Source organism: Felis catus, chromosome D1 (genome assembly GCF_018350175.1).
Source record: "Felis catus isolate Fca126 chromosome D1, F.catus_Fca126_mat1.0, whole genome shotgun sequence".
Taxonomy (NCBI): domain Eukaryota; kingdom Metazoa; phylum Chordata; class Mammalia; order Carnivora; family Felidae; genus Felis; species Felis catus.
The window spans coordinates 99,201,321-99,229,119 of NC_058377.1; the positions used below are offsets into that span (position 1 = coordinate 99,201,321).

Sequence of the window (27,799 nt, forward strand, 5' to 3'; positions counted from 1 at the left end):
GTTGTGCAGTTTTTCCCACTAAAATAAGCACTGAGAGGCAAGACTGTCCCCTGAACCATTTGCCAAAGACTCCGAGCTGGAAGAGAGAGCAAGGCTTGATTGGCGGGGGCAAGGCGATCAAGCACCAACTCCTTCAGTTTTTCAATCCCAGGTCCTGAGTGAAACTTGGATACTTGTCTACACTTCTAGTCCTTCGGAAGCATGGCGGAGGCAAGTCTTGTTTGGAGAAAGCCAAAGTCCAACATAGTACTTGGTAAACAGGAGGCACACGAATGCTGAGCGACAGGTGCCAGGGGCCAAGCCGAGCCCCACTTGTTCATCTAGGTTAGGGTAATCAGAGGGAGGCCAACCCAGGGTCTCCTGTCCATGGGCTGGGGAGCAGCAATAGTCAGGAGCAAGGGCCCAGCCCACCTCCCCTAGGAGGCAGAGGGAAGGGGGCTGAGTGGTTGTCAGGCATGATCCTCCCCATCTGCGACATGGCGGTAGCCCGGAGGCTGGGCCTGCATCCGGAAGAGGACAGTGAGGAGCAGCACTATGAGAAGGAAGAGGATGGAGCCGCATACAGCCAAGGCCACGATCACCTCTGAGCACAGGTTGGGGAGGGGGACAGAAAGGTCACGTCAGTGTTCCTCCAACAAATATTTGATTGTCTACTGTATACCACGTGCTCTTCTTACAATGGGGATATATCTAGGTCAGTGATAAATGGTAGAAAGAAAGACAAACCAAACTAAGGGGAAAAGGATGGAAAGGTAGGTCAGTCAGGGAACGAATCACTGAGGAAATGACAATCTGACCAGAGACCTGGAGTCCCTGAGATGCTCAGATATGAGAGAAGAGGGTCTGGGGGCAGGGGCAGAGGGGATGAGTAGACAAGAAGCAAATACAAAAGGCCCTGATGGGGAAATAAGTTTGGCAAATTCTAGGATCAGCTAGAAAGCCAATATCACTATAGCAGAGTGAGGGGCAAGTAGGAGATCAGCACTGAGGATCAGACCAAGAAGGGCCTGGAAGGCCATGAGAAAGAACTTGGATTTTGTTCCAAATGTCATGGGAAGCCACCGGAAGATTCTGAGAAGGGTAGTGATGTCAACTGATTTATGTTTTAAAAAAATTAACTCGGGATGCCTTGGTGGCTCAGTCTGTTAAGAGTCTGACTCCTGGTTTTGGCTCATATCGTGATCTCACGGTTAGTGGGATTGAGCCCCGAGTCAGGCTCTGCACTGACGGCAAGGTGCCTGCTTGGGATATATTCTCTCTCTCTCTCTCTCTCTCTCTCTCTCGAAATAAATACATGAAACATCAAAAAAAAAAAAAAAATTAACTCTGTGGTACTGTGAGACTGGTAGGTACAAGAAGAGAGTCAGAAAGAACAGTGGGAAACTTTTCAGTAGTGTAGGCAAGAGATGAGCGCAGATCAGACCAGGGAGGCAAGAGGATGTATCTTAAAGGTTGAGCCGATGGGATCTGCTAGTGGACTGGATGTGGGGTCTGAGAAAGAGGGTATTCAAGATGACTCTTAGGGTTACGCTCCACAACTAGGTGACTGATGTGGCATTTGCTAAGATGGGCAAGACTGGAGGAAGAGTGGATTTAGGGGCAAGAGTGTTTGGTTTCAGACACAGCAACTTTGAGATGTTCTAGCTGACCTCCATGGAGAGACCTCCAATCAGCAGTCAGATATGTGAGTTGGTAGCTCAGAGAAAAGGGCATGAATCTGAGTCATAAGAGGATGTATGTAAAGCCATGAGGTTGGAAGGGACTGTTTTGGGAGTGTGCACACATGGGGAAGGGCCAGGGTGAGCCCTGGGCCATCCACTGTTTAGTCAGGAGAAAAAGCCAGTAAGGAAGCTACCTGTAAGTCAGAAGAAAAAGCAGAGAAGCCAAGAAAGTGTCTAAGGAAGGACTGACCGATGACATCATGCCCCTGAGAGATGAGAGAAGCTAAGAATTGGTCACTGGCTTTGGTAAGAGGAGGTAATTGGTCCTTTACAAAAGTGGTTTCACTGGTGTGGAAGGTGACACAAGCCTATCTATCGGGAGTCTGACAGAACAGGCACTGAAAAAGCAAACCAGGAAGGATTCCACTTTCATAGGGAACAGAGAAACAGTGGTGGCTGGAGGAAGATGGTGCCCTGAGAGGTCTTTGTAAGGCTCTCAGGGAGGGACTGACCCAGTAGAGAGAAAACACTAAGGCTCCAGAAGTCTCTGTGGAGGTGAGAAGAGATGGACCCGGAGCACAAGTGCAGAGATTGGCCTCAGGTAGCAGCTTACAGCAGCAAGTAAGCTGGAAGGTCTGCTGGTTGCAGGATGAGCCCAGGCTCTCCTGGCTACCGTTATTTTCTCAGTGATCTGAGAAGTGAGGGCATCGCCTGAGAGTGAGGAATGGAGAGAAGGTGAGCAATGGTGTCAGGGTGGTCTAGGGAAATGCAGTGAGATGGCTGGAAGGGCAGCAACTCTTGGGAGACCGGTGGGCAGGAAACGAAGGCTGTTTTGGGAGATTACTAGTGGAGGCAGGCAGCCACTCACCCGTGTCTGCAGGCCCGCTTGCCAGCTGGCATTCTTGCTGCCAATCCTTGGGCACGACGGGCTCTGTGAGGTGAAGGAAGTCCTGCAGGGGGCAGCGGTGAGGGCAGCCAGGCAGGATCAGCGGCCAGGGAGCCTTGTTACTCTCATTCCGAAAGTACATCTCCACTGAGAAATTCCTGAGGGTTGACAGGAGAGGCGATGGAAGCTGCTCAGCGGGCCTATAACTGAGTGCTTGGGCTGCCCACAGCCTCCACACAGTTGCCCCTCCGGAGGGCAGACTGTCCACTCACCCATTATCTTCCTGGTACAGTTCAAATATGTGGCAGGAGGCGTAGGGGGCTTGTTCCCCATTGTAGACATCCAGTGCCATTTGCAGAGCAACCAGGGTGGTGTCGTGCTGTAACAGAGAGGAGCTCCCTGTCAGCCCTCCTCACCTAACCCCTGCCCCCCTCCCGCCCCAGGCACTGAACAGAGGAGACAGCCAGCTCTTTGGCCGACATTCGCATGCTGGGGAGTATGGGAGCTTACCGCAGAGTAAACCAGCAGCTTAGGGAGTTGGGAAGAGGCTGCCATGAGGGTCAGGTTCTTCCGTATCTGAGCCAACAGGACTCCTAAGGAAGAAGAGATCCTGGTGTCAGTGACTCCAGCTACCCCTGTCTTTTGATCAGACCTATCTGAGCCCCTTCACCCTCTGCTGGTCCTGGGTCTGATCACCTGCACAGGGAACTTTTAGGTGCATGGGAACCATGCAGGAAACTCTTCAGCACCCCTGTTCTCTAAGAACTTTGAAACTTACAGAGAGAAGCAAGATAAAACGAGATATGTACATTTCAACAGATACAGAGATCTGCCTCTTTATAAGTGAGCTACGAGGTCCTGCTCATGTCTGAAGAATTACTCCAGTTTGGAACAGATATAAACTTAACACTGCTTCAAAACCCATAAGATGGTGGCAAATACGGGAGCTCTGCACATGCAGGCTCTGAAAACTACAGAGATGTCAGGAAGGTTTGACAGCTGGCCCTCCCTTGGGTGCTCAGACCAGGAAACTGGCGCATGTGTATTATTCTCAGCCTTCTTGCAAAGCGTTCCCTGGTGGGTTTCTGGAGGGGGGTATTCATTTAAGGGGACAGAAGGTCTCCTGACACGAGTGACTTAAGAAGATGAATGGCAGGAAAGAAGCACGCAAACCTGACTGTGGTCGATCATACAGTGACAGAGGAGCTATAAGCATTTGGAGGGCGGGGGAAGGCTTCGGTGACTAATGGGAGGTCTGGTTCTGAATGGGCAGAGAAGACTATGGGGGGAGAGGGAAGTGTGTGAGCAGCCTTCCAGAGCAGGTTGTTAATGCTGTAGGGTCCTGAGGAGGGAAGTGACATGCTGCTCTGGTCACTCACCCCCCTGAAGCCGGGCCTTCTCTGCCTGCTCGTAGATCCCGAAGAGGAAGCGGAAGCTGAAGTCCTTTAGCCGGCTCAGATGCTGCATGGTCTGGGGAGAGGCCCAGGGTGGCAGGACCAGCCCGTGTGTTTGCTGTGTATCGCAGCAGGCAGGTTAGCTCCCCAGGCCTAGGCCAGAGCCTCTCCGGGGACAGCTCTCTTCCCCAGCGGGAAGGTGCCTGTGTGTGTGTGAGGGAGGGAGAGGAGAGGAGAGGTGAGGCTGAGGGACTGGAACCAGGAGACATGGTGGACAGGACACAGGAAAGGAAGCTCAGGCACGAAAAGCGTGACTCAGCAGAATCTCGGATAGCACGAGAGTTCTGGGTGGAGAGGGGCAAGAACTGCTGACAGATAATAAACCATTTCCCACTCTGAGGTTCTTTTTCACCCATGAGGGAAGTTCCCTTGTTTCGCAAGAAGCGGCTTGCCTGGACCTCCCCAGTGGGAATGGTATCCAGGCATGATGTCCCACTTGTCCTGGTCACCTGGGCCTGCCGAGGTGTGAGAGAAGAAAGGTCACACTGGGACCCTAGGTGGGCTCACCTCGCAGAAGAGTGTGTCATAGACATTCCAGACGGTCTCCAGCGTCAGGTCTGTAAGGCCTGTCTCGTTGGCCACCATATCCAGAAATTGCTATGAAAAAAGGATCAGGGGATGAGTCCTGCCCTGGGGAAAGGACAGCGTGATGACCTCCACCTCAGCCTCACTCACTGCATTCTGAATGATCTCATTCTGATACTCTGGCGTCTGTCGGGTCTCGTTTTGTAACTGCTCGTAACGGGGACACGGGCCCAACGGGAACTTCAGCAGCTGCAGAACAAAGTGGGGAAAACAGGCTGAGGAGTCAGGGATCAGCCGGCCCATGGCCAGAGTTGTCCCTCTCACTGCCTCCAGGGAAGCGCTGGCCAGTCTTACCCTATCCTCAGTGATGGGCACAGTGTGAACAGGGATAGGTTGCCAAGAGATATTTGGGTTGAAGCGCTGTATCCCGTTGGGAGGGAAGAGTCCGGCCAGGTTGGCCTCAGCACTCATGAGCGTACGGTCAAAGTCTGTGCTTCGCACATAAACCTGCAGAGACAACAACACAAGTCTTACCTGTGGGGGTGGGATGGGGCAGCTTTGGCCCCTCATTGGGGCCTCAGGGGGAGAACCTGAACCTGTTCTTGATGGTTACCCAGCAGATGGTGGCCCCTGCTCCCCATCTCTGACCTTCCTCGTCCCTCTTCCCAGCAAAGGGCCAAATGCTCAGGTAGTGGCTAGCTGTCACCACTCTGTGAAGAACTCCTGTTGTAATGGCTCTAGTTCAAATGCCTTCCCAGTCCAAAGTATAAGGCTGTCAGTCAGTGAGGCTGTCAGGTCTATCTGTCTGCTTTTATAACAACGCCTATCTCCCTATCTTGACCAGAGTTCTTGAAGGCAGAAACTGTCTCCCACCACACACATATACCCCTTAATAAAGTAGCTTAGAGATTAGGGAGAGGAAATAGAGAACAGTTAATTGTTTGTGCAAAGGGAGGAGGAAGCAGTGGGGAGCGGCAAGACCAGGACAGAGCTGGCCCTCAAGGGAACAATAACATTGAGGACCCCACAGCCTGTGGTTGATAATGGTAACCAGAGGAACATTCATCGCCATCCCTGGGCTCTAGGAAGAGGGCTTCAAGAATCAGGAACACTTGCCAATCTTTCCTGACATGCCTTCTCTACGTGTGTTCCCTCCTACCTTTACATCTTGGCCCTGTGTGGTTTATCGTCTGTCACCCCCACCTCATTGTAAGCTCCACAAAAACAGAGATCATATCTGTGTGGTGCACCATTACACGCACAGTGCTGGCACAGCACTTTGCCCTTAGTAGGTACTCAGTAAGTGTTTTGGATGGAAAGTCTACGCTATTCCACAGAATCAGAAAAGACTTTGCCAGGCCCTAAAGTCTGAGATTGGATGCTTGATCAGTTTTGCCCCTTCCAAGTCAAGGAGGGGCAACTCGGCCTCTAGGACTCTGTTCTACACAGCTCTTGGATGTCGTGTCCTGTAGTTGTTACCAAAAACTCATGGCAGGAGGCCAGAGTGCCCCAGGCTTCCCGAGGGCAGGGGGTGAGGATAGTAGATTCCACTCCCCTTGCCTCTTGGAGCTCCCAGCCTTACCTCTTGCCGGTGGTAAGAGGTGTTGAGAAAGCCATGGTAGCGTTGCCGCAGAGCCTGGCCCAGCTCCCAATGCTGTAGCATCCCCTCCTGTGGGCAAACTCAAGAGTTAAGAGGGAAGGGACAGCTTGCAAGCTCACAGGGCTTAGGCACTATTGCTTTCCAAATTTACCCTGTCTGGAAGTAGGAGTGGGTTAATCTGATCACAGAAGTCATTTACTAAGTGGCTGATTGTATATGGCATCTGTCCTGGACACAGAGGAAAGTAAGTTTAAGGTCAAAGTCAGCACCCACATGGCAAATGAGAGTTTGGTGGAGCCCCAAGTTCTGTAGCCTGCTCTCGAGGTCACTCATTCTACAGCACGCCCTGAATGGAGGCTGGCTTGTGACCCACCTTAGTTAGCTGACCAAACCCCTGGGGCCACTCCTCTTCCTGATAGGGATCCTTGGGATATGTCTTCACTGGCGAACGGTCTCCATGTCGGTACAGCTGAGGAAAGAAAATGGTTTGCCTACAGGTCAGAGAGTTCCTCGATAGGGACAAAGAGCCCATCTCTCCCCGTGTTGGGGAGAGATACCTTACTCCTTCTAGGAAGCCTTAACTCTACCCCCTGCAAAAGACCCCAACTCAGAAGTCCGTAACTTTGAACAGGTTCCAGAGATTCTAATTTGGCCAACCAACGCCACTGGAGACCATAAGAGAAGCCAAAGGTACAGATGGGAAAGGAAAGGAGAAATGAAAGCAATGCCGGGGATGGGGGGAGGGATGGGGGAAAAATCACCAAAGGCTTAAGGGTGAGTCCCTTTACCGTTCTACAACATCCCTGTCCCAAGACAGACTCACCGACCTATGCCCTGATATATAATTAATTACACCCTGCCTGTCCCCGAAAATAACTCGGGCTCCACATCAATTCCGAACTGGGCCCCCGACCCTCCAGGCCAGTTGTCTTGTCCTAAACCAGCTCCCGCTCCTCCAGATCCCGACCCCAGCACAAGCCCCGCCCCTCCCTCGAACAACCGGCGGTGCCCTTCCAGCTCTGGCAAGCCCTTTGGCCACCCCGTCTCTCATTACCAAGGTGACGAAGCGCAGACTCCGGGCCTGGGTGGGTGGCATCACTATCAGGTTCACGCCAAGAAGGAGCTGGAGAAGAGCTGCCCCGCTCCATGCAAACGGCCTGCCCGCCATCACCGCTGTAGACTATGCAGCAAATCGGCTGGAACCCGCTGCGTGGCACCTACAGCAGCCGCCCGGACGCACCCGTAAGGACACACGCCGGAAGTGCCTTCGCCGCCATCTTGGTAAAGGAGGGGCAGAGATGGTGGGAGAAGGAGGAATCTGGGAGGGAATGCGATGCGGCCGCGGCGGAGGAGCGTGGGAATGTAGCGCGACCTCGCGTGGCAGAAGGAGCTGAAGATCTCGTCTTGGTAAAGAGAGTCCTCAGCTCGGGTTGGCCTCGGCCACGGAGACCCTGTAACAAGGTGGCGCCTACTGTGTGCCGGTGTATGGGAGAGCGAGCGCCCCCTCGGGCCGGGGTGCCGCCCGTCCTGAGCTCAGAGCCACAGCCGCTGCAGAATTGGGGCAAGAGCTGGGAAGTGCAGGGCGCCCTTCTCCACGCCCCTGCCTTCTGGTGGAATTTGAGCCTTGGCCCTGTTCCCGGGAGAGGCCCTGTTTGGTGCAGGGCACAGAGTGTCAACAGTTCTTTGGACTCTCTGTGTCCTTGAGGTTGGTCCCAGTGTAGCCTACTTGCTCCTGCCTTTGAGCAAAGCTCCAAAAGACCCCTCACTTTCCCTTCCAGTCCTTTCCCTGCCCTCCCACCCGTCCACTTCCGAATTTTAGAGGTCTTCTAAGATGTCATGCCTCCTCCGAAAGGAATGTTGGACAGTGTGTTCAGACTTTGCAGAATCAAAGCAGTGAGTCCACAGGCGAGGAATTTCAGACCAATGGGGAGATACATAAGGATAAGGGGAAGGAGTGTATCATAAAGTGGAGTAGGTGTAGTTTCCACAGAATCGGAGACCCTCTTGGCATTGGCCATTGGGATCCAGGTGCAGCCAATTTGGCCTTAGTGCTTTGTGACTGAGCTTGGAATGACTCCAGGATCACAGGCCCTTGGGATGCTTTGATTCAGGTCTGCCCACTGGAAGCAAATCACCTCAAATGGTTGGGAGAAATAAAACCTGATCACAACTGTATGGGAGAATAGGGTGCCTGGGCGGCTCAGTTGGTTAAGGGTCTGACTGATTTCCACTCAGGCTGTGATGTCATGCTTGGTGAGCTTGAGCCCCATGTCTGGCTCTGTGCTGACAGTGCAGAGCCTGCTTGGGATTCTCTGCCTCCCTCTCTCTCTCTGTCCTTCCCCTGCTCACAGGCTTTCTCCCTCTCTCAAAAGTAAAGAAACATTAACAAAACAAAACTTAGAGTGCCTGCGTGGCTCAGTGGGTTAAACGTCCAACTTCGGCTCAGGTCATGATCTCACAGTTTATGGATTTGAGCCTGGAGCCTGCTTCAGATTCTGCGCCTCTCTTTCTCTCTGCCCCTCCCCTACTTTTGCTCTCTCTCTGTCTTCCATAAATAAATAAACGTTAAGAAAAAAAAAAAAAAACTATGGGAGAAAGCAGGATCATTATTTTACCCTATGACTCCAGATCCAATTATTTTTAATATACCTTTCAAAATTGTTATGGAGGAGTGAATAGAAATTGAGAGCTGAAAGATGGGTAGTCAAATGGTTTTTAACCTTCTTATTTAGTCATAAGCACCTTTATGAATCAGATGAAAATTTAGTGCCCTGTTTTCCGGAAAAAATGTCCACACACACAAATGGAATTTTGTATATAATCTTAAGAGGTTCATGAAGACCATCAATAGTTTTCTTGATTCAGCATCTCTGAATCCCTGATCCAACCTAGTCCCCTTACTTTAGAAGGATAAGAAAACGGGCAACTGGGTGGCTCAGTCAGTTAAGCGTCTGACCTCAGCTCAGGTCATGATCTCCTGGTTCATGGGTTCAAGCCCTGCATCGGGCTCTGTGCTGACAACTAGGAACCTGCTTTGGATTCTTTGTCTCCCCCTCTCTCTGCCCCTCTCCCACTCACACTCTGTCTCTCTCTCTCTCTCAAAAATAAATAAACATTTAAAAAATTCTTAAAAAAAAAAAGGATAAGAAAACAAAAAGAGAGGAAGTGATTTGTCCAAGGTCACAGAGTTTAGGAGAAGGGATTAAAACTCAAGTTTTCTGATTCCCAGATAGTCTTTATAATGGGCTATTTCTCACAGGCTACTCAAACTGCATTGCTAAGCCATATTTGGTGGCCCCCAAATGCCTTCAATAAAGAGATTTCTAATGAAACTTTCTCACATTGGTTGGGTTGAATGGGGCATGGCTAAATGCCCCTTACTCTTGCAAGGACATAGCCTTGCCTTGTACCCAGGCCTTTGTGATTTCAGAATGTAAATCTTGGGTGGGGCGGGGAATGTAAATCTTGGGCTCACTAAATTTTGGTGAGTAGAGCAAATTCAACTTTTGCTTTTCTTCCCACTTGCTCAAGTATGCCTGTATCCTTTGTGCCTGCAAGTATCCTATGTAGGAGGGATTGATGGAGCTGATATTATTTCCATTTTTTGTAGTAAAAAACAAATCCAGGAAGGGTGAAGATTATAGCACAAGTACGTGGTAGAACCAAGAGCTGAGCCCTGTTTTGTTTCCTGTTTTTTTGTTTTTATTTATTTATTTTTTTGTTTTGAGAGAGAGTGAGGGCCTAAGTGGGGCAGAGAGAGAGAGAGGAAGAGAATTTCAGGCAGGGTGCAGAACTTCTGCACCATCAGCCCAGAGCCCGATGCAGAGCTTGAACTCACAAACTGCAAGATCATGACCTGAGCCAAAATCAGAGATGCTTAACCGATTGAGCCACCCAGGTACCCTGTGAGCCCTGGTTTCTTGACCCCTACCTCCTGCATATTTTCTACCAGATGATTCTGTAGTCTCCATGCCTTTGTTCCTAAATACAGATGCAAAAAATTAGGTGTGTAGATAGATTTATAGATAGGTGGATACATGGGCCTATCTCTGATCAAATAAATCAGAATCCATGAAAATGAGACCAGGTTTGGAAACCACTGTTCCACTGTGTTGTCAGAAGTAAACCTAAATCCAGGTGAGTTAATCATTCTATTGATCTGGGGAGGTGGTTTTGTGTAATGGAGTGAGGTGTTTTTTTGTTTGATTTTGAGTCAGCTAAACCTGTATTCAAATTTGATATTCACCCACTTGCTAGTAACTGTCTCTTAGGGTTATATATGATGCTAAATAAAATAATACACGTAAAGATAAATAGTAAATACATAGTAGTAAATGTTACTTTTCTCCTTTCTGCCTTCTATATTATCTCTGAACTCATAAGCCTGAGAAGCAGAAATTCCTGGATTCTTCTCTATCTTGTGATTGGGAGGTTGGGCAGAAGTTGTTTGTGTGCCCTGCAAGATGACCCCCCACACTCTGCACCTTTCCAGAATGGTGAAGGAGAGAGCAAGAATCTGTTTCCTTAGTCTGTCTCTCCAAACTGTACCTTGTGGCCTGCTTCATGGGAATTTGAGTACTTTCAAGGGAATTATCGAATAGTACATATGACTGTAGACTGGGGAATGCTCCTCTGTTTTTGCTTCAAGCTTCCCATTGCTGCAAGGAAGAATCCTCTGGAGGCTCTAGGGTCACAAATGTGACCTGGAAGATCCCCAAAGGTTCTAGGATCCTCTAGGAGCCAAAGAAACATAGGAGACTGGGAAAGAAACAGCACTGGGAGGCTTTGCACCTAATACCTGTGGGGTAGTGGGACTCTACTGTGGGGGTGGGTCTGGTAAAGTGAGACATGTAACCCCAGCTGCTGATCACCTGACTACTTGCTCTGGTTTGGGGGAGATGTCCCGGTGGGGGGACTGCAGAAACTCTGGCGATAGTGCCAACAGGTTTTCGTTTTCCCACTTTCCTCTCCCTTTCTTTCTTCACAGGGGGGAGGCCCCTGAAGCCCTGTAACCTGAAGGGGTAGCTCTGGCAGTAAAGCACTGGTAATGCTTCCTTCTCTTCTACTTGCGATAAAGGAGCAGACTCCCTGACTTGGAGGAGATGGTGCCCTGATCTGCTTGTTCAGCAGCTGGCACTAGCCTGGGTCAAAAAGGCTCCAGGTGGGGCTTGTGTGTGGTCTCAGGTCCTGGACTACAGAGAGACGGGGGTGTCAGGAGAGGGAGCTGAGGATCAGGAGTAGATGAGGGAGGCCTTTCCCACCTCCCAGAAGGTAGGTCATCAAGCCCCAGATCAGTGTTACATCCCAAATTCCTTGTATCCAGGTGTTTCAGTGACATCTCTGACTGTCCTTCTACGCCGAAGCTTCTGGGGGTGGGGAAAGGTGGAGGAGGGAACTGGGTGGATGATGTGGGTGCTGAGACAGAATGGTTCCAGTTTCCCAGGGGTTGGAGTCCCTGGTGTCTGCTTTTCCAGGACAGCTGGGGCCTTGTGAAAATCTGGAAAGGAAGACATGCAAGAGGAATGGAGAGCCTTGTGCTCATGACTCAGAGATGTTCGGACAAGGGTGGTGGCCTCATGAAGGGATGACCTTGTGATAGGAGGGAACAAGAGCTAAAGCTGGAGGCAGAACTTTGAGATGGGGGTGTCAGAGGGGCTTTTCTGAAATGTGAAAGTGAATACGGGGGCAGATTTTGCAACACCACCCAGCCTGCTGTCTTCTCAAGCCTCTGCTCTCCAACCCCCGCCTGTTCCCCCACCCCACCCTGTGCTTCCTCCCATCTTTCACCAAGCTCTCTTTCTGTTTCTGCTTTCCCCCGCCTTCTCCCATCCTGTTCTGCCACACCCTCTGTCCGCTCTGTCCCCGTTCCTCTCTTTCCTGGTGTCCTGTTCATCTGTTTCCATCCCCCTGGCTGCCTGCCCTGGCCCTCTGTCCTTCTATCCTTTAATGTGGGGCCCATGGGAACTGGAGTTCACAGCAAAACAGGAAGAGCCTGTGAGCAGGAAACTGGGAGTGGGGCAGGGGGTGAACAACCAGCAGTAACCTCAGCCTCCCACATCTGGACTGAAGCATCGCCGGGGCTCTCTGTCTCTCCCACAGCAACCCACCAGCCCCAGCTTCTTCCAACCATCTTAGTGCTTCACTGGTCCAGCTGACCTGAGAGACAACCAGACAGGAGCATCCTGGACTCCAATTCAAGAGAAAGAGCACAGGAGTGCTCACTGGAGTGACGACATCTGGATTCTGATCCCAGCTTGGCCACTAACTGTGTGTGGTCTTGGAAAAGGCTCTCCCATGAGCTCAGTGTTCTAAGGCTAGTTCTTCTGAATGTTCTCTGTAAAATGATGCTCCTGTTATTTACCCTCCCTCCCTCCCTCCCTCCCTCCCTCCCTCCCTCCCTCTTGAGGTTGCTCTAAGGCCCAAAAGATACAGTGAAACAAGCACTGGAAGGTTAACAGTGTGAGATTCCAGGTGATGGGAAGACCTATAGATGAAAGGATTGGGAAGTTAATGATAGCTGCTACCATTTCTTGAACACTTACTATGTGCCACACATTGTGCTGTGATACGTTGTTTATGTCTCATGACAACCTTATGTAGCTAAAACCATTATTATTATCATCCCTATTTTAAAGGTAGGGAAATTGGTTCAGAAACATTATGTAACTTATTTAATCGCAATCAGACAGCTAATAAGAGGCAGAGGCAAAGCCAGGATTTGAACCCAAAACCTGAGCCCAGAGCTCAGGTGCCAAACAACACGTTGAGATGAAATTGACAAGAGTTAACAAGTACAGAAGAGGATCATATTATTTTTCTTATTTAAGAAACAGGAACATAGTACCTCCTCTGTTGCCTACTCTATGCTAGGCCCTGTTCCATGGGCCACAGGGGAGATAAAATCAATTAAACACGGTATCTACCTTCAGGGGTCTATCTCATTTTCTGGGCAACAGGGCAGGACAACTACAGCTATAATCTCAGTACATCCTGGTTAGAACCTACCATCACTTCAGATGGAACGGTTCCCAGATATGAGAACCTGTGTACCTTCCCAGGTCCATCCTGGGCTGGCACCTGAGTCACCTGCCATCTCCACCCCTACCTCCTTGCCAGGCCTGCCATTGCTCCTCTGTCTCTCTCCTGGCCTCTTCACATTTCGGTGGCCCCCTGCAGGGCACCCACATTCAGAAAGCCTCCCTGGAAGGAAAAGCACCTGCCTTTCCACCTCTGGAGTGATCCCAGCTTGGCTGAGGCCCGGGGCTTGTGGGGAGAGCTTTTTGGCCCTTTCCCAGAGGCAGGAGAGGAGGAGGGAGGCTGGGAAAGCAGGCTGGGGCTTGGTGTTGCAATTCCGGGCAGTGCAGGGACCTTTGCTCTACGAGGTGTCTATGGAGGGGAGGGAACACTGACTCTGGAGGCTGCCGGGATTGGGGTGGGGGTGCCTGGGAGGCTGTCTTTCTGTAAGAGCAGCTAAGAGGCACCGGGGTGAGGAGAGGAAGGGGAGAGACGTGGAACTGGGCTGGTCTACAGGGAAATGCGACTGTCATGGTTGGGGGAAGGGAAGCAGGGGTGAGGCTGGGCTGAGGGGCGGCGGGCTGGGGAGGAGTCAGCATGGTAGGGAAGCTGCCCCGTGGGTGTGGGGGACGGCGGCCAGGGTTCTGGTCAGTCGTCTCCAGTCTGCCTAGCAGGAAGGAGAAGTGGCCCGACCCTTCAGCAGTCCCTCCCCTCAGCCTCTCCCCACATTACTTTCCTGGGGCTCCGGTCCTTCACTTGCTCAGCTCCGGCTCCTCCGCCAGCCAGCGAGGCCTCTGGACAGGGGATTGCACCATCCTCCTCTCCCAGCAAGGGGGCTCCAGAGACTGTCCCAGCCAGGAAGTCCGGTGGCCTGGGGATTCGGTGGGTCTGTTCCTCAGCACTGGCCTGGGGCTCTGTGTGTGAGTCTGGGGTGGAAGGGAGGTTACCCTGTAGATCTCAGAAAGTGGTCTCTGGGGAGAACTGAAGGATGATAATGGTGATGGCAGCCCAGGCAGCAACAGGATTCTATTTAGGTCCCAGAATAACTTCTGAAGGATTCTGGGGGAGGGGGGTCCTGGCTGTGAACTGGAGCAACTCCCACAGGCAGAAGGTTTGTGCCGGGACCCTGGAAAGTGACAGTAGTGAGGGTGTCTAAGAAGCAGTGAGTTTTACTGTGTGAGTGAGCAGTGAGTGAGCTGGTCCTGGCCAACTTTGTTCCCAGTGCTGTCCTTACTTTGGAGTAAGAGGAAGGGGCTCTGACAGAAGCTGGGCAGATGTGCCCAAACACTCTGTGATGGCCTGGAGGGGTCCTTGGGGAGAAGAGGTGGCATGGTGGCCAACAGCTAAGACTTTGGAGTCAAACCAGAATTAGAATCTTGGCTCTACCGTTGCCTAACTGTGTAGCCGTAGGCAATTTACTTAATCTCCTTGAACCTCAGTTTCCTGATCTGTAAAATGAGCTTAAGAATAGTCATGATATTGGGGTGCCTGGTTGGCTCAGTCGGTTAAACATCCTACTCTTGATTGCGGCTCAGGTCATGATCTCACGGTTCGTGAGTTCAAGCCTCGCAAGGAGCTCTGTGCTGATGACGCGAAGCCTGCTTGGGATACTGTCTCTCCTTCTCTCTGCTCCTCACCCGCTTATGCTGTCTGTCTGTGTCTCTCTCTCTCAAAATAAATAAATAAACTTAAAAAAGAAAGAATAGTAACGACATCCATAGGAATGTTGAGAGAAAGGCATATAAAGCCTTAGAACAGGCTGATATGTATGCATACAGCAAGTAAGTGTTAGCGGATATATTAGTACTGATAAGATCAGGAGGAGAAAGTTGCTGAGGCCAGAAAGGAGCCCGGTTCTGAAGACTGTAACATGGATCATTCCTGCAGGAGAGTCCCTTGGTAATGTCCAGGGCTCCAGGAAGAGATGTCCTTGTGGCTGGAGGCCCCTGTGCCTGATGCTTCTCCTGGTAAGCTTCTTCATCCCAGCCCTCTCCCCTGAGCCCACATCTCAGCCCTTCTCCTCCCTCAGGAATCAGCCTCCTTCGTTACTTGCCTTCTGCCATACCCCAGAGAGCAGTCTAGAGTCGTTCTTGGTATTGCTTGCCTCCTTCTGCCCAGACTACCTCTACACTGGTTCTGGTGCTGTTCCCTCCCAATCTGGGCTTGCTGCCGGGGACAGCTGGCATGTCCAGGGCTTAGCAGCACTGGCTTTGAAGAGTTCTGTCCGATCTCCGAAATGGATGCACATCAGCCCCTCAAGGGGACAGATGTTAACATCCTCATTTAAGGTATTGAGGTACAGGGGACTGTAAGTGACTAGCCCTAGAGCCCACATGAACCCCGGGGGCCTGAAGCCTGAGCCAACATTTTGCTGCCCTCTAGGGGTAGAAACAAGTTTGCAGTTTCCCAGAAGGACACAGAGGAAGTGGATGGGAGGGACCTGAGAGACCCCCCCTTGTGCCTCTCTTTTGGGGCTAGACTCTGCAGTGGAGCTGTGGGAGCCAGATGCGCAAGATGCAAGTGGCCAGGCGCTGGGAGTCAGCAACTGCGTCCTCAGGGAGGAAGCCAGCACGCCCCAGTCAGCTGGGGACTCCCTGGGGGCAGGGCTGGAGGCAACAGAGCCCATAGTCCTGCTCCCTGGGGTGGATACCCCTCCAGAGTCTACAGGTGAGGAGCTGTTGGATTTGGAGGAGGCAGGGGCTCCCTGGATCTGGGAGAGGTACCTTAGGGCTGTTTACCTCATAAGATCACGGATCTGGGAGAGGTACCTTAGGGCTGTTTACCTCATAAGATCACGGTTAAGTCCAAAGGCTTTGGATTCAACTAGACTTGAGTGATCTAAGTGTGATTTTTGTCTCTACCTTAGGCCTGTCCGAGTCTCAGTTTCCTTATTTGTAAAATGGAAGTAATAATGGTATTATCGCTTCTTGGCCTTTTGGCTAAGAGCAAGTGTAACATCTGTTCTTACCAGTTTAATAATAGTATCTATCTGTTACGGCTGTTGTAAGGATGGATCAATGCATATAAAGGCTCAGACAATACCTAGGACATAATAGCACTTGGTATATGAGAGCTACTTTCTCATAACAGACTAGACAGTGTACAGGGAAGGGAATGAAGGTCACTGAGTGCTCAGGGCAGTGGCCAACTGGGCACCAAGCTTTTTTTCTTGGAGGAGAACATTAAGGCTCTTCCCTGTACCCAGAGCTCCGTCCGCAAAAACGGAAAAAGGGGCCAGCCCCCAAAATGCTGGGGAATGAGCTGTGCAGTGTGTGTGGGGACAAGGCCTCTGGCTTCCACTACAACGTGCTGAGCTGTGAGGGCTGCAAGGGATTCTTCCGCCGCAGCGTCATCAAAGGAGCGCGCTATGTCTGCCACAGTGGGGGCCACTGCCCCATGGACACCTACATGCGTCGCAAGTGCCAGGAGTGTCGCCTTCGAAAATGCCGCCAGGCTGGCATGCGGGAAGAGTGTGAGTGTCTGGGGGCAGGAGTGGGGGAGGAGGCTTCTGGGAAAGGGGTGCCAGGGTGTGAGGGTAGACAGGCAGCTGAGCCTACAGGGCCTTCCTACATGGTCCCTACGTATAGATTAAAATCTCTTCCTTATGTTTACTCAATGCTCTCTGCTTTTCTGGAGCCTCAAACTACCCCTGTGCCCCATCCTTGCTTCCTGTCTCCCCCTTTTCCTCCCTCCTCACGTCCGGCCCCGTCCTTAGGTGTCTTGTCCGAAGAGCAGATCCGCCTAAAGAAACTGAAGCGGCAAGAGGAAGAACAGGCTCAGGCCACATCCATGCCCCCAAGGGTGTCCTCACCTCCCCAAGTCCTGCCCCAGCTCAGCCCAGAACAGCGGGGCATGATTGAGAAACTGGTGGCTGCCCAGCAACAGTGTAACAGACGCTCTTTTTCTGACCGGCTCCGAGTCACGGTAACTGAGGGAGCTGGGGACAGATGGCTGTGCCCAGGGCATGGTTGGCTTCTTGATATCCGACTCAGTATAGTTTGTGTCTTCCGTCCTTGCCCTTCTGGATAGCCTTGGCCCATGGCACCAGATCCCCAGAGCCGGGAGGCCCGTCAGCAGCGCTTTGCCCACTTCACGGAGCTGGCCATCGTCTCTGTGCAGGAGATCGTTGATTTCGCCAAACAGCTGCCTGGCTTCCTGCAGCTCAGCCGGGAGGACCAGATCGCCCTACTGAAGACCTCTGCGATTGAGGTGGCTGGCAAGGCTGAGGGATGACGGGAGGACCGGGGCGGGATTGTCTCTGGCAGGGGCTTCACGACAGCCGCATGGGGAGTTGAAAGTGCCTCGTGCCGAGACCAGCCTGCAGAGTCCCTGTTTGAGGTCTGCTGTTGTGTGCAGGTGATGCTCCTGGAGACGTCTCGGAGGTACAACCCTGGGAGTGAGAGTATCACCTTCCTCAAGGACTTCAGTTACAACCGGGAAGACTTTGCCAAGGCAGGTGAGAAGTGAGATCAAAAAAAGATTGGGGTGGATGGAGAGACACTTTTGGTCATTGGGCTCATAGTGACTACAGAGACACAGGCCCAGGCTTTGGGTGGCTGTTCAGGGAAGGCTCCTCTTGTTTTCCCAAGATAGAAGGTTGGAATGGTGATCGGCCTCTCTCAGCTGCTCCAAATAGACCCCTGTCCTCTGTTGCATTTGGCCAGCGGTTCTCAAACAGTGTTCTAAGGAATCTGAGGTGGGGCTCTGGGGAATTGTCACCCTGGAGGAGGGTCAGAGAGGCACAGGAATGTCCTTCATCCTTCCTTGAGCCAAACAAGAAACTCCATGTAATATTGTGCTTCTGGATGATGTTTTGCCTAAAGAAAAGATTTTGCACCGAGTCTTAGTACTTAATAAGGAACTCAGTGGTGCCCTTTAAGGAACGTGTGGACTGACTTCACCCTATCTTTCAAATGCTTTTTTTGATGAGTTGTGGAACAGAAGCTGAAACGTGGCAACTTCAGGGCCATTTTAGGTTAAGAGTGAACACTCCCTTCCCCGTGCTGCATTACACCTGGAATGTTTTCTCCAAGAATTCGTTCACAGCGCTGCTCTTTGATCCTTACTTGTAGGCTAAGCAGTGTTGGCTTCCTCATATTCAGTTGCTGGTAATGTTTGTGTCGTGGGAGTGGGGGTGGGCAAGAATGGACGGCTGAGGGTGTTTTGGAGGGACTGGAACTTCGGCTCAACGGGAGACCGAGTAGTTTAACACCTGAGTGAGTGGGTCTGTAAAATAGGGCCAATGCTATGACTCCATTCTTGGGGTTTGGTAGGTCCTGCTTTCCAGGACAGAGCTCACTGTCTGGTTTCTGGTGACTCAGACCAGCTCATATGCCTCTTGTCCAATACAGGCCACTCTGAGCTTTCTAGGAAGGCCTCCCTTAACTATAGAGCATGGCAGTGCCCTGTCACATCTCCTGGCTTCTCTAGTGCCCTGTGTGCTGCTGGAGTGTACAGGCGCCTAATGGGGGCAACTTGAGGACTTTTTTCCAGCTTTAAAAACCCAGCCCTGCTCCTTTTCTCTGCCTTTTTCCCTAAATGCTTATCATCCAGGTCGTTCCCAAGCGTGGCCTCCTCCTCCTTCCTAACCTCCTCCTTTCTGAACCCTTCGCCATTCTCATGTCCGGGTGTTCCTGCAGCACTCGCGGGCTTGTGCCATCTGAATCTGCACCTATTTATAGATTCATTTATATAAGCAGTTGTGATGCCATCACATTTGCCTTTCATTTCTTTTTGTCAGCGAGGTCTTGGGGAGGAGGAGCAGGGGCCCTCTTTTGTCAGGGCTCCATCCCTCTCTGCATCCACTACTATATGCTGCAGCCACTAACGATGTGGCCTGATAACATGAGCAGACCCTGCAAGGGTGCACAGACCATCTCCAGAACCTCCGCCTCCTCTCTGTACAAAGGGGCTGTTCGGCACAATTGGAGGCTCAACACTTCAACAAGAAAGGCTTTATAAAATGGGGCTTGTCCATTAAATGTCTCAGCACACACTTGATAAACATCAGGGTGAAAGTACAGGAAGTGACTAACCAAGAAGCCTTGAATGGAAAAGTTAGCAGATGGTTGCTAAAAGAAATCTGAGAGAGCTTAGGGGATAGGGTGGAGTGGGGGAGACTGTGTGATGGGAGAAGCGTTCTTTACATGTCACAACTTTAGGTCATGGTTTGTTGAACTTCACTCTCCTCAGCAAGAAATCTGGCTCTGTTTTTTTAATTTATTACTTATTTAACAAGCACTTATATAGTATGTGCCACGTTATAATAAGGATCCATCATGAGATGAGTACTTTTACTATCTCCATTCTGCAGATGGAAAAAACCAAGGCCCAGAGAACTTAAATAACTTACCCAAGGTCACACAACCCAATAAATGGTAGAGCCAGGACTCCAACCCAGGCAGTCTGTTGTCATAGTCCATACCCTCAACCTTATTGCTGTGTTCTTGCTGGGATGTGAAACACGTTATCTCTGGTATTCAAACAAGTAAGGCCTATTGCCAGTGAAAAAGTTTTCTTTGTAAACAAAAATAAGAGTTGCCTCTATTTCTAGTAATGTGGGGTCCTCCAGAATGCCAATAATAGGGGCACCTAGGTGGCTTAATCGGTTAAGTGTCCAACTTTGGCTCAGTTCATGATCTTGCACTTTGTGGGTTCAAGCCCTGAGTTGGGCTCTGTGCTGACAGCTAGGAGCCTGGAGCCTGCTTCGGATTCTGTGTCTCCCTCTCTCTCTGCCCTTCCCCTGCTCACGTTCTGTCTTTCAAAAATAAATAAACATTTTTTTAAAATGCCAATAATAGAAGAATTTATCCTTGTCATTCAATTCAGCACCTCCTATGTGCCAGGCACAGCACTATGTGCTTTGCATGCTTTATCATTTAGCCGTCTCAACAGTCTTACAAGTTCAGATGAGCTTCCCATATCACAGATGAGGCTTAGAGAAGTTAAGAAACTTGCCTAACATTACACAGCAGAGCCCTGGAGACTTCTTCGTGCGTTCCCAATAGTTCCCCTAAGTTGAGGAGTTGGAGGAGAGAAGGAAGCTCCCACGGCTCGTGCTGCATGCCCCCGCCTCCCTTCTTCCTCCCCAGGGCTACAGGTGGAATTCATCAACCCCATCTTCGAGTTCTCCAGAGCCATGAATGAGTTGCAGCTCAATGATGCTGAGTTTGCTCTGCTCATCGCCATCAGCATCTTCTCTGCAGGTGTGAGGAGGGGCAGGAGGGAAAGGGAGCAAGAGACTTGCACCAAGAGGGGGCTGCAGGCCCCACGGGGCAGGAATTGTGGGGGTGGAAGCCCATGTCGTGCTACTTTGGGAGATGTTGGGTGTGGCATGTCCCTATTTTGGGGGTTGTGATTTGGGATATGGAACTAAGACCGTGGCCAGACTTGCTCCTCGACTCTCTTGGTGACCTGTAGACCGGCCCAATGTGCAGGACCAGCTCCAGGTAGAGAGGCTACAACACACATACGTGGAGGCTCTGCATGCCTACGTCTCCATCCACCACCCCCATGTGAGTCTCCCGATGGTGCCCTTTTGCCTCCTCCCCACAGGCTTATCCCCTGACACACCTGTTTTCCCTTCAAGACTCCTTCCCTGACTACATCTTGCACAGACAGTTTGGTACCTCTCTCACAACTCCCCTACCCTTGCCCCTTCCCTGGGGAGAGACAAAACCTGTATTTGTCCCTCTCTTCCCCTAGGACCGACTGATGTTCCCAAGGATGCTAATGAAACTGGTGAGCCTCCGGACCCTGAGCAGTGTTCATTCAGAGCAAGTGTTTGCACTGCGCCTGCAGGACAAAAAGCTTCCCCCGCTGCTCTCTGAGATCTGGGATGTGCACGAATGACTGTTCTTCCCCCATATCTTCTGTTTTCTGGGCTGGATGGCTGAGGCGCCTGGCTGCCTCCTACAGGTGGAGCTGACTGAGAAGGGCAAACATTCCTGGGAGCTGGGCAAAGGAGAGCCTCGTGTGGCATTAAAGGAGAGTCAAAGGGTTGGGAGTTTTGTGGCTGCTGGGCAGTGAGGGTCCTGCTAGAAGTGTGCTCCATTTGAAGATCGTACTGACCCAACCAAATGGATGAACCTGGGGGCCACTTTGCACAAGGTTCTCCAGGGCCCTGCCCCTCCTGCCTCCACCACTTCCTGTTTTCCCCACAGGGCCCCAAGAGAAATTCTCCACTGTCACTGCGGCTTGGCCATAAATGCCTGGGGGCTGCCTCACTGATAGGTCTGGCGCTGTCTGTACAGAAGGACCAAAAAGAAGATAGAACGAGAGAAAAAAAATCTCTGGATTGGGGGTGGGGGCACGGCCACCATAGAGGAGGAAACCCTCCTTTAGGATCCGCCTCCAGACGCATAACAGAGACAAGTCACAAGTGACAGCCTGGGCAGTGAGAGGGAACTTCCTTTTACCAAGCCCATGAGGATAAATGAAATGCTGAGGCTTAGATGCCCCCTTCCCTTTTAGTGACCCAGGTGGGATTGTGTTGTCTTTCTAAGGTGGGGGGGCGGGGTAGGAGGTTGAAGTTTCAGAACTAACACCCCGGTCATGCACCTGTCTTCGTGGGCGCGCTCATAATGCCTCGGGTGTTCCGTTGGCACCTAAAAAAGAGGGTACAACAGCCCATCCTCTAGGGCCCCAGGCCTTGTGGGACAGGAGGAAAAGTGCCCTGACACCAGGGTGTAAGCTGCCCTGCTGCGGGTTTGTCTTGTGGGAAGGGCTGGACTCCATTTCCCACCGGACACCGCGGCACCGTTCACGTCCCCTTCGATCTGCGCGCTCCCTTGTAGGTGAGACAGCGGGCCGCGCCTTCCGGCCTCGGTCCCCCCCGCCGTCCCTGAGTTGGTAGGCTCCACCTCCAGGGCAGCGGCTTTGCAGCCCCGGCTGCTGGGCACTTCCAAGCCGCTTGCAGGGGGAGGAAGCGTGAGGTGTGGGGGACGCTCAGAAAGTCTCAAGAGCAGTTTCATCTTGAGAAGTCGCTCCCAGATTAATCTACATTTCGTCGAAATGGGCGCTATTACCTTGTCAAATTAAAATCTCTTTGTGCAACCTGAACAAAAGGTATTCCTTTGAGTCCTCCCCATGGCACGCTTGGCGCTGGGCTGGCCCAGCGCTCCCCATCGCCTTCCCACTCCCACTCGGATAGGTGTGTGCGTAGCCGCCTTTCTCCCGAAGTTGGCTCCACCCTTCAGCGCTCGGCTTGGTGCAGCTCTGTCCCCCCCAGTGGTGCATGGTACAGCCCCCGACCCCCTCAACCTCTCCCTCCCTCTCGGGCTCGGAGTGGTACGCGCCCCCCCCCCTCCCCCCGGGCAGACACGGAACTGGCGCGCGCTGGAAGCGGCGCCGGCAAGCGACCGACGCTCAGCTGCCAGGGGCGGTCTGACTGGGCCTGGCCGGTTCCCCGAGGCTCGGGAGGTAGGAAGGTCCGGGCCACTCGGGGGCCCTGGAAGGATATTTGGGACGGGACTCCTCGCGGGGGTGAACGGGCTCTGACAGGAAACAGGGGTTCTGGGGGAAGCGGCCTCTGAGGAGACCCTAAGAGGCGTGTGTGGGGGGGGGGCGTGGGGTCTGGAGAGGAAGGGGAGTCCGTAGGGAAGGGGGCGGGGCTAGAAGTGAGAGCGCTCGGGGCCGCGGACCGGGTGCGGGCTGCCAGACCCAGCGCCGCTCGCGGCGGCTGGGCTCGATTCCTGCCGGCCGGGCAGGGGCGGGTGAGAACTGTCCAGCAGGTGAGGGGGCGGGCAGAGCTGTCCAGCCCGGGGGCCGAGCCGGGATAAGCACCTGGCGCGTGCGCGCGTGTGTATGTGTGTGTGCATCTTACATTTGATCACGATTTGGAGACCATGTTTGGTTCTTTGGGGAAAAAAAATTGCGGGGGGGGGGGAGTGTTTCAAAACTGCTTGTTGGAGGGTCGAGACACCATTTAATCTTTGCCGCAACTGCTTCCCTTCCTATCCTCGTGCATCTCTAAATTCCTCTTCCTGCCCGGCCTCCCCCGCCCCCCTCCCCTTTCCCAACCCTGCCTATTGCCTGCCTTATTGCTCTCGTTCTCCCCCACGCTGACCGGTCTGTGCTGATGCGCTTGCAAGGTCACTGCCTGGGTAGGAGGGGAGAGAGCCTCCTGTTGTGCTCACGTCAGCAAAGATGTCATATCGCTCTCCGGTTCCTGTGGTTTTACTATGACATTCTGCCCCAAACGAGGGACGAATCCAACGGGTTGGTTAACGTTACCATTTGTAGGCTGAAAAGACATAGAGAACGTAAAGATCTGTGGATTCCAAATCTGCCTCTGGAGCTGATGGTGATGGAGGACTTCCGCAGATAGGTACGCGTTTGGGGCTTGATGCCTTTGGAATATAGGAGCTGGAAACCAGGGACTCCCCCTTAGTAAACATGGTTGAAGCAAGAGGCAGAGGCTGAGCCTGGGTTGGTATGAAGACAGGATGTGCGTTATAGGTGATGTTAGAGGCTTCACAGAGAGGAGGGAGAATGGAGAGAAAAGCCTTGGTTATCTCCGCAATCTGAATAACGGGAGGTAGTGGCTATTGATGAGACATGAAGTGTGGCTAAGCATCTATCCTATCACTAGTACTAGAATAGTCACAAGATCTTGGGGTCCTCGTGGCTCTGGAGGGACATGAACGTTGTAGGGCATGATAATGATTTGAGTTTTATCACATGCTTCTCAAGTGGGAGGGCTGGGATCTCACCAAGGCTAGAGGCCTGATGCCCTAATATGTCAGTAGAAGATACTTCAGGTGTGATATTTGAGATTTTGGCAGGAAAGGGCTCTTGATTTTCAGTGTAAAATAGATTTCAAGGCTTAGCCTTGAGCTCTGGCTCTGTAAATTTTGTTTTGAGATACATTGGCTCTCATCCTAAGTATTTTGCACATAATTATAGAACAAATTATGCTTTTACCTATGCCCCTTTTCATTTCTCTATTTCCCTCCCCTTCTTACTCTGCTTGGGAGGAGTTGAAATCAACTTTATAGTAGTGCCCCACCTACTGCGGTTTGCTCATGACTCCATGGCACTGGAGAGAACCAAAGGACTTTTCGGGTGTTAGTGATACCTAGAAATGAGCATATGGCGTGTTTTAGAAACTTGGTTTTGGTTGTGTAGAAAGAAGAAATCTCTCAAAATCCAGAAGTAGGACAAAGTGCAAACTAAAGATAGGTAGGGAAGAAGATAACCTAATAATTAGCAGGTGCTGTCAGTGGAAGAAGTGTCTCTAGGTTCAAAGACAATGAATTGTTAAGGGCCCTGGCTGACTCTGGAGTAGCAGCTGCTAGCACTGTGCGGTCACCAAGCCGGGGAGGGGCTGTGGCTGTGCTATAAATAGTTCTGGGAGCCAGAGTCGCCATGGAGACAAACCCGAATCCTATTACCTGCAGGTCCTCTATTGGGAGCAACAGAAGGGAGGGAGCAGAATTTTGAGGATTTGAGAGGTATTGCAGAGCGGTCTATTTATTATTAAGTAGGGAAGAAAAAAGATAGAGCTTCTCATTATCTAAATCAAATAGAATCTTAAGCATACAGGGAGTGTGCATGTCTATGTATGGAAGTGCACACAGCAGCAGAGAAGAGAGTGGTGTGTGTGTAGTGTAATGGGAATGCCTGTGTGTACAGTAAAGAAGGTCCTAGTGTGGCCATGTGTGGAGCACAGAGGTACATTTCTGTATGCACCGAGGATAGCTTGTAGTGGAGTGAACCATTTTATTTAGAGAAGTGTATGGACACCCAACAGGATATAGATTATAATTAAGACCACGTAAGCTTTTCCTAACTTTTGGTCTATGGTTTAGAAATTACTGAGCACCTCTTCCTGTCCTTGCAGAAATCCTATTATTTCTGCATCTAATTCTTAATTTCTATTAGAGATAGAAGGACAAAGTCTCATCTGTGTGTTCTGTATCACTGATTCCAATCTTGGGACTAGAGTAGAGGGGAAAAAAAAAAAAAAAAAAAAAAAGACTATGATTCAGCACCAAGGGCAGAGCTAGTAGCGGTAGCCAGTGAGCCCCTTTCTTGCTTGAAGAGGGAAGAAAAATGGTTTAGATGGAGCAGTTGGAGCATGGATATTCCTCATGTGAGATTGCACAGGGTACAGTAGCCCACTGTTGTTGTTGTCTCAGTGCATTAAGTATACAGTTTATATGGTAGTTTCCCATGAAGCTGAATGCAGCATGTTGGTTCAGGAAATAATTAGGTTTTCATATAGAGCTAGGAGTATAGATTAGTACCGATTAGAGTCTGGTTTGATACTGATTCAGCCTGGAGCTGTCCTAGAAGTGACTTAGTCTTTATTATCATAATGACAGTCCCGTTTAGACTAACTGGCTCTATTTTTCAGAAACAGAGCACCAGGAGTGAGGCTGGAAATGGGCTGGTTTGTGGGGATGGGGAAGTGAGCCATTATTTATCCTACTTTTTAAAAATTTATTTATTTTGAAAGAGAGCGCACGTGCATGTAAGCATGAGCGGGGGGGGGGGGGCAGAGAGAGAGAGAGACAGAGAGAGAGAGAGAGAGAGAGAGAGAGAGAGAGAGAGAGAGAATTTCAAGCAGGCTCCACATGACCTAAGCAGAAATCCAGAGTTGGATGCTTAACTGACCGAGCCACCCAGGCATCCCTCTCCTACTTCTTGACATTTGGCCCTGTGAGTTCAAAAGCTTAGACCAAGCTCTAGGCTAGGAAAAGTGTCATGTTTCCCCATCTTTACTACTGAAATGGAAGGTCTTCTGACCTATGACCCTGGCTGGAATGAAGCTGAGAGAGATGAGTCCCTTACACCCAGCAGTGGATCTTATCAGTACTTTTTTTCCTATTGGACTTGAATTTTCAGATAATGTCAGAAATCCTCCTGGGAACATTGACTCCTTGTGCGGTGCCTTGAAGTTTCTCTGAGATGAACTGATGAGTTGGAATCATGGTGCAAAAGAAGAAGTTCTGTCCTCGGTTACTTGACTATCTAGTGATCGTAGGGGCCAGGTAACCAAGAAGAGACTGGTTTTTGTCTTGTCTTTTGGGATAACCACAACATCTGTAATTATTCCCTTTCCCCATGCCCACATTGCTTTGCATATCTCATTCTTTCTCTATTATTTTACCCTCATAGGAACATTGATGCCATTAGTGAAAATAGCAGTCAGGTGGATTGAGAGCATTGGCCCAAAGGAACAGAGACAGAACAGAATTGCTGTTATCTAGCATCTTTGTGTTCTTGGGCAAATATACCCTGTATACTTCAGTTTCCTTATTTTGTAAAAAAAAAAAAAAAAAAAAAAAGTACCCCGTGCTCTTTCTCAACCTACATATGCTCTTTCGGTAATTCATTAGCTAATACACCTTTTAAAAGTGCTAATCATCTTAATGCATTAGTGATAATTCTATTGCTGCAATTTTCGTTGCATTTCAGGATGGGTATCTTCATGACACTGCAGACCTCATTTAGCCCCCCAGCTAAATGTGGCAAGCAGCACCCAAGTTTTCCAAGGTCGTGCAGTTAGGTTACTTTATCCAAAATAGCATTTTGAGCTTTATTTCTGGACTGTGGTTAAAATTTGAAACAACATCCTAACCCTCCAGGCTGCTGAATTTGTCTTTATATTCTTCAGGCACCCGAGCAGTGATAGTGTGGCCCAGACTCCCGAATTGCTACGGCGATACCCGCTGGAGGACCACGCTGAGTTTCCCCTGCCCCCAGACGTTGTGTTTTTCTGCCAACCAGAGGGCTGTCTGAGTGTGAGGCAGCGACGCATGAGCCTGCGGGATGACACTTCTTTCGTCTTCACCCTCACTGACAAGGACACTGGAGTCACGCGTTACGGCATCTGTGTTAACTTCTACCGCTCCTTCCAGAAGCGAATGCCTAAGGAGAAGGGGGAAGGTGGGGGAGGGTCCCGTGGGAAGGAAGGACCCCGTGCCACTTGTGCCTCAGAAGAAGTTGGTACTGAGAGCTCGGAGAGTGGCTTGTCCCTGCAGCCTCCCAATGCTGACTCTGCCCCTGAGGTGAATCAGTCTCCTCGGGGCAAACCCCGGGCCAAGGCAGGAAGCCGTTCCCGCAACAGTACTCTGACATCCTTGTGTGTGCTCAGCCACTACCCCTTCTTCTCCACCTTCCGAGAATGTCTGTACACCCTCAAACGTCTGGTGGACTGCTGCAGTGAGCGGCTGCTGGGCAAGAAACTAGGCATCCCTCGAGGCATACAAAGGTACACTTTGCCACTGATGGTCAGAAGAGAGGGAAGCAGTTAGAGATGAGGTATAATTGGTGTGTGAGGGGCAGGAAATTGCCTCTAAAGCCTGAGGTCCTTCAGATAGCTAGAATGAAGTGTTGTCTTATATCCTGTTGTATATTTAAGAATAAACTTTTGTTTAAAAAAAACAAAAGCCTGAGGTCTTTCATACCTATTTAAGCATTTTTGTGTTAGTCCTTTCTAAGCGAAAGACAGCTGCAAAGTTAAACTTCCTGCCATAATAATGTTTGGAGTTCAACATTTCATGGCAGGCGGGACAGTAAGTCCTGCTGTGTATACATTTTTATACTTGTTTCACCCTTGTATATTCTCTCTGGTCCTAGCTGAGCCCAAAGGGTGGGCTTTTCCAGTTGTCAGCATTTTACTCTCTATGGTTGCATTGGGTTGCTTTGGGGT

The 27,799-nt window shown here is 50.9% G+C and overlaps 3 protein-coding genes and 1 pseudogene across 68 annotated transcripts in view; 3 read left to right on the forward strand and 1 right to left on the reverse strand.

Moving 5' to 3' along the window:
* Window positions 1-44: 44 nt before the first annotated feature.
* Window positions 45-7,321, reverse strand: ACP2 (acid phosphatase 2, lysosomal). 6 transcript variants are annotated; one of them, XM_019812393.2, is made up of 11 exons: window positions 7,181-7,321; window positions 6,500-6,595; window positions 6,109-6,195; window positions 4,881-5,033; window positions 4,677-4,775; window positions 4,509-4,598; window positions 3,927-4,017; window positions 3,058-3,140; window positions 2,820-2,926; window positions 2,530-2,705; window positions 45-583 (listed from the first exon to the last, which is right to left on the reverse strand). In XM_019812393.2, the coding sequence occupies exons 1-11, from the start codon at window positions 7,292-7,294 to the stop codon at window positions 450-452; spliced, it is 1,230 nt and encodes a 409-aa protein (XP_019667952.1). In that variant the 5' UTR covers window positions 7,295-7,321; the 3' UTR covers window positions 45-449. The 6 variants fall into 6 exon arrangements, with proteins under 6 accessions (XP_019667952.1, XP_003993276.1, XP_011285161.1 ...); XM_003993227.4 differs by having other exon boundaries at window positions 3,927-4,059; XM_011286859.4 differs by lacking the exon at window positions 7,181-7,321 and adding an exon at window positions 6,950-7,097 and having other exon boundaries at window positions 3,927-4,059.
* Window positions 7,270-21,140, forward strand: NR1H3 (nuclear receptor subfamily 1 group H member 3). 12 transcript variants are annotated; one of them, XM_011286862.4, is made up of 12 exons: window positions 7,270-7,407; window positions 11,114-11,170; window positions 12,226-12,439; window positions 15,028-15,107; window positions 15,619-15,807; window positions 16,346-16,612; window positions 16,856-17,064; window positions 17,170-17,349; window positions 17,497-17,596; window positions 20,232-20,345; window positions 20,560-20,654; window positions 20,845-21,140. In XM_011286862.4, exons 4-12 carry the CDS (start codon window positions 15,065-15,067, stop codon window positions 20,989-20,991), a joined length of 1,344 nt encoding a protein of 447 aa, XP_011285164.1. In that variant the 5' UTR covers window positions 7,270-7,407; window positions 11,114-11,170; window positions 12,226-12,439; window positions 15,028-15,064; the 3' UTR covers window positions 20,992-21,140. The 12 variants fall into 12 exon arrangements, with proteins under 12 accessions (XP_011285164.1, XP_011285162.1, XP_006937320.1 ...); XM_011286860.4 differs by having other exon boundaries at window positions 7,407-7,533; XM_011286861.4 differs by lacking the exon at window positions 7,270-7,407 and adding an exon at window positions 9,276-10,263.
* On the forward strand, window positions 16,060-16,184 carry LOC111556877 (annotated as a pseudogene).
* Window positions 21,141-22,406: 1,266 nt separating the features above from the next.
* MADD (MAP kinase activating death domain) overlaps window positions 22,407-27,799 on the forward strand; it is a 39,184-nt gene continuing 33,791 nt past the window's right edge. For 37 of the 50 annotated variants that reach the window (XM_019812369.3, XM_019812374.3, XM_019812370.3 and 34 more), the window contains exons 1-4: window positions 22,408-22,560; window positions 23,383-23,467; window positions 25,990-26,135; window positions 26,762-27,358. In XM_019812369.3, the coding sequence (XP_019667928.2) occupies window positions 26,074-26,135; window positions 26,762-27,358 (659 nt within the window). In that variant the 5' untranslated portion in view covers window positions 22,408-22,560; window positions 23,383-23,467; window positions 25,990-26,073. Of the gene's footprint in view, window positions 22,561-23,012; window positions 23,468-25,989; window positions 26,136-26,761; window positions 27,359-27,799 lie in introns of those variants that run through there. The other 13 variants (XM_045039233.1, XM_006937270.5, XM_045039242.1 and 10 more) reach the window with 5 other exon arrangements.

Coding starts and splice junctions, on each gene's coding strand:
- ACP2 (XM_003993227.4), bottom strand. CDS start 7,294: ATGGCGGGCAGGCCGTTTGCATGGAGCGGGGCAGCTCTTCTCCAGCTC. Junction 4,776..4,880: donor TGCCCATCACTGAGGATAGG/GTAAGACTGGCC, acceptor TTTGTTCTGCAG/CTGCTGAAGTTCCCGTTGGG. Junction 3,141..3,926: donor GAAGGCCCGGCTTCAGGGGG/GTGAGTGACCAG, acceptor CTTCTTCCTTAG/GAGTCCTGTTGGCTCAGATA.
- NR1H3 (XM_011286862.4), top strand. CDS start 15,065: ATGTCCTTGTGGCTGGAGGCCCCTGTGCCTGATGCTTCTCCTG. Junction 17,597..20,231: donor GGAAGACTTTGCCAAGGCAG/GTGAGAAGTGAG, acceptor CTTCCTCCCCAG/GGCTACAGGTGGAATTCATC. Junction 20,346..20,559: donor CATCAGCATCTTCTCTGCAG/GTGTGAGGAGGG, acceptor GGTGACCTGTAG/ACCGGCCCAATGTGCAGGAC.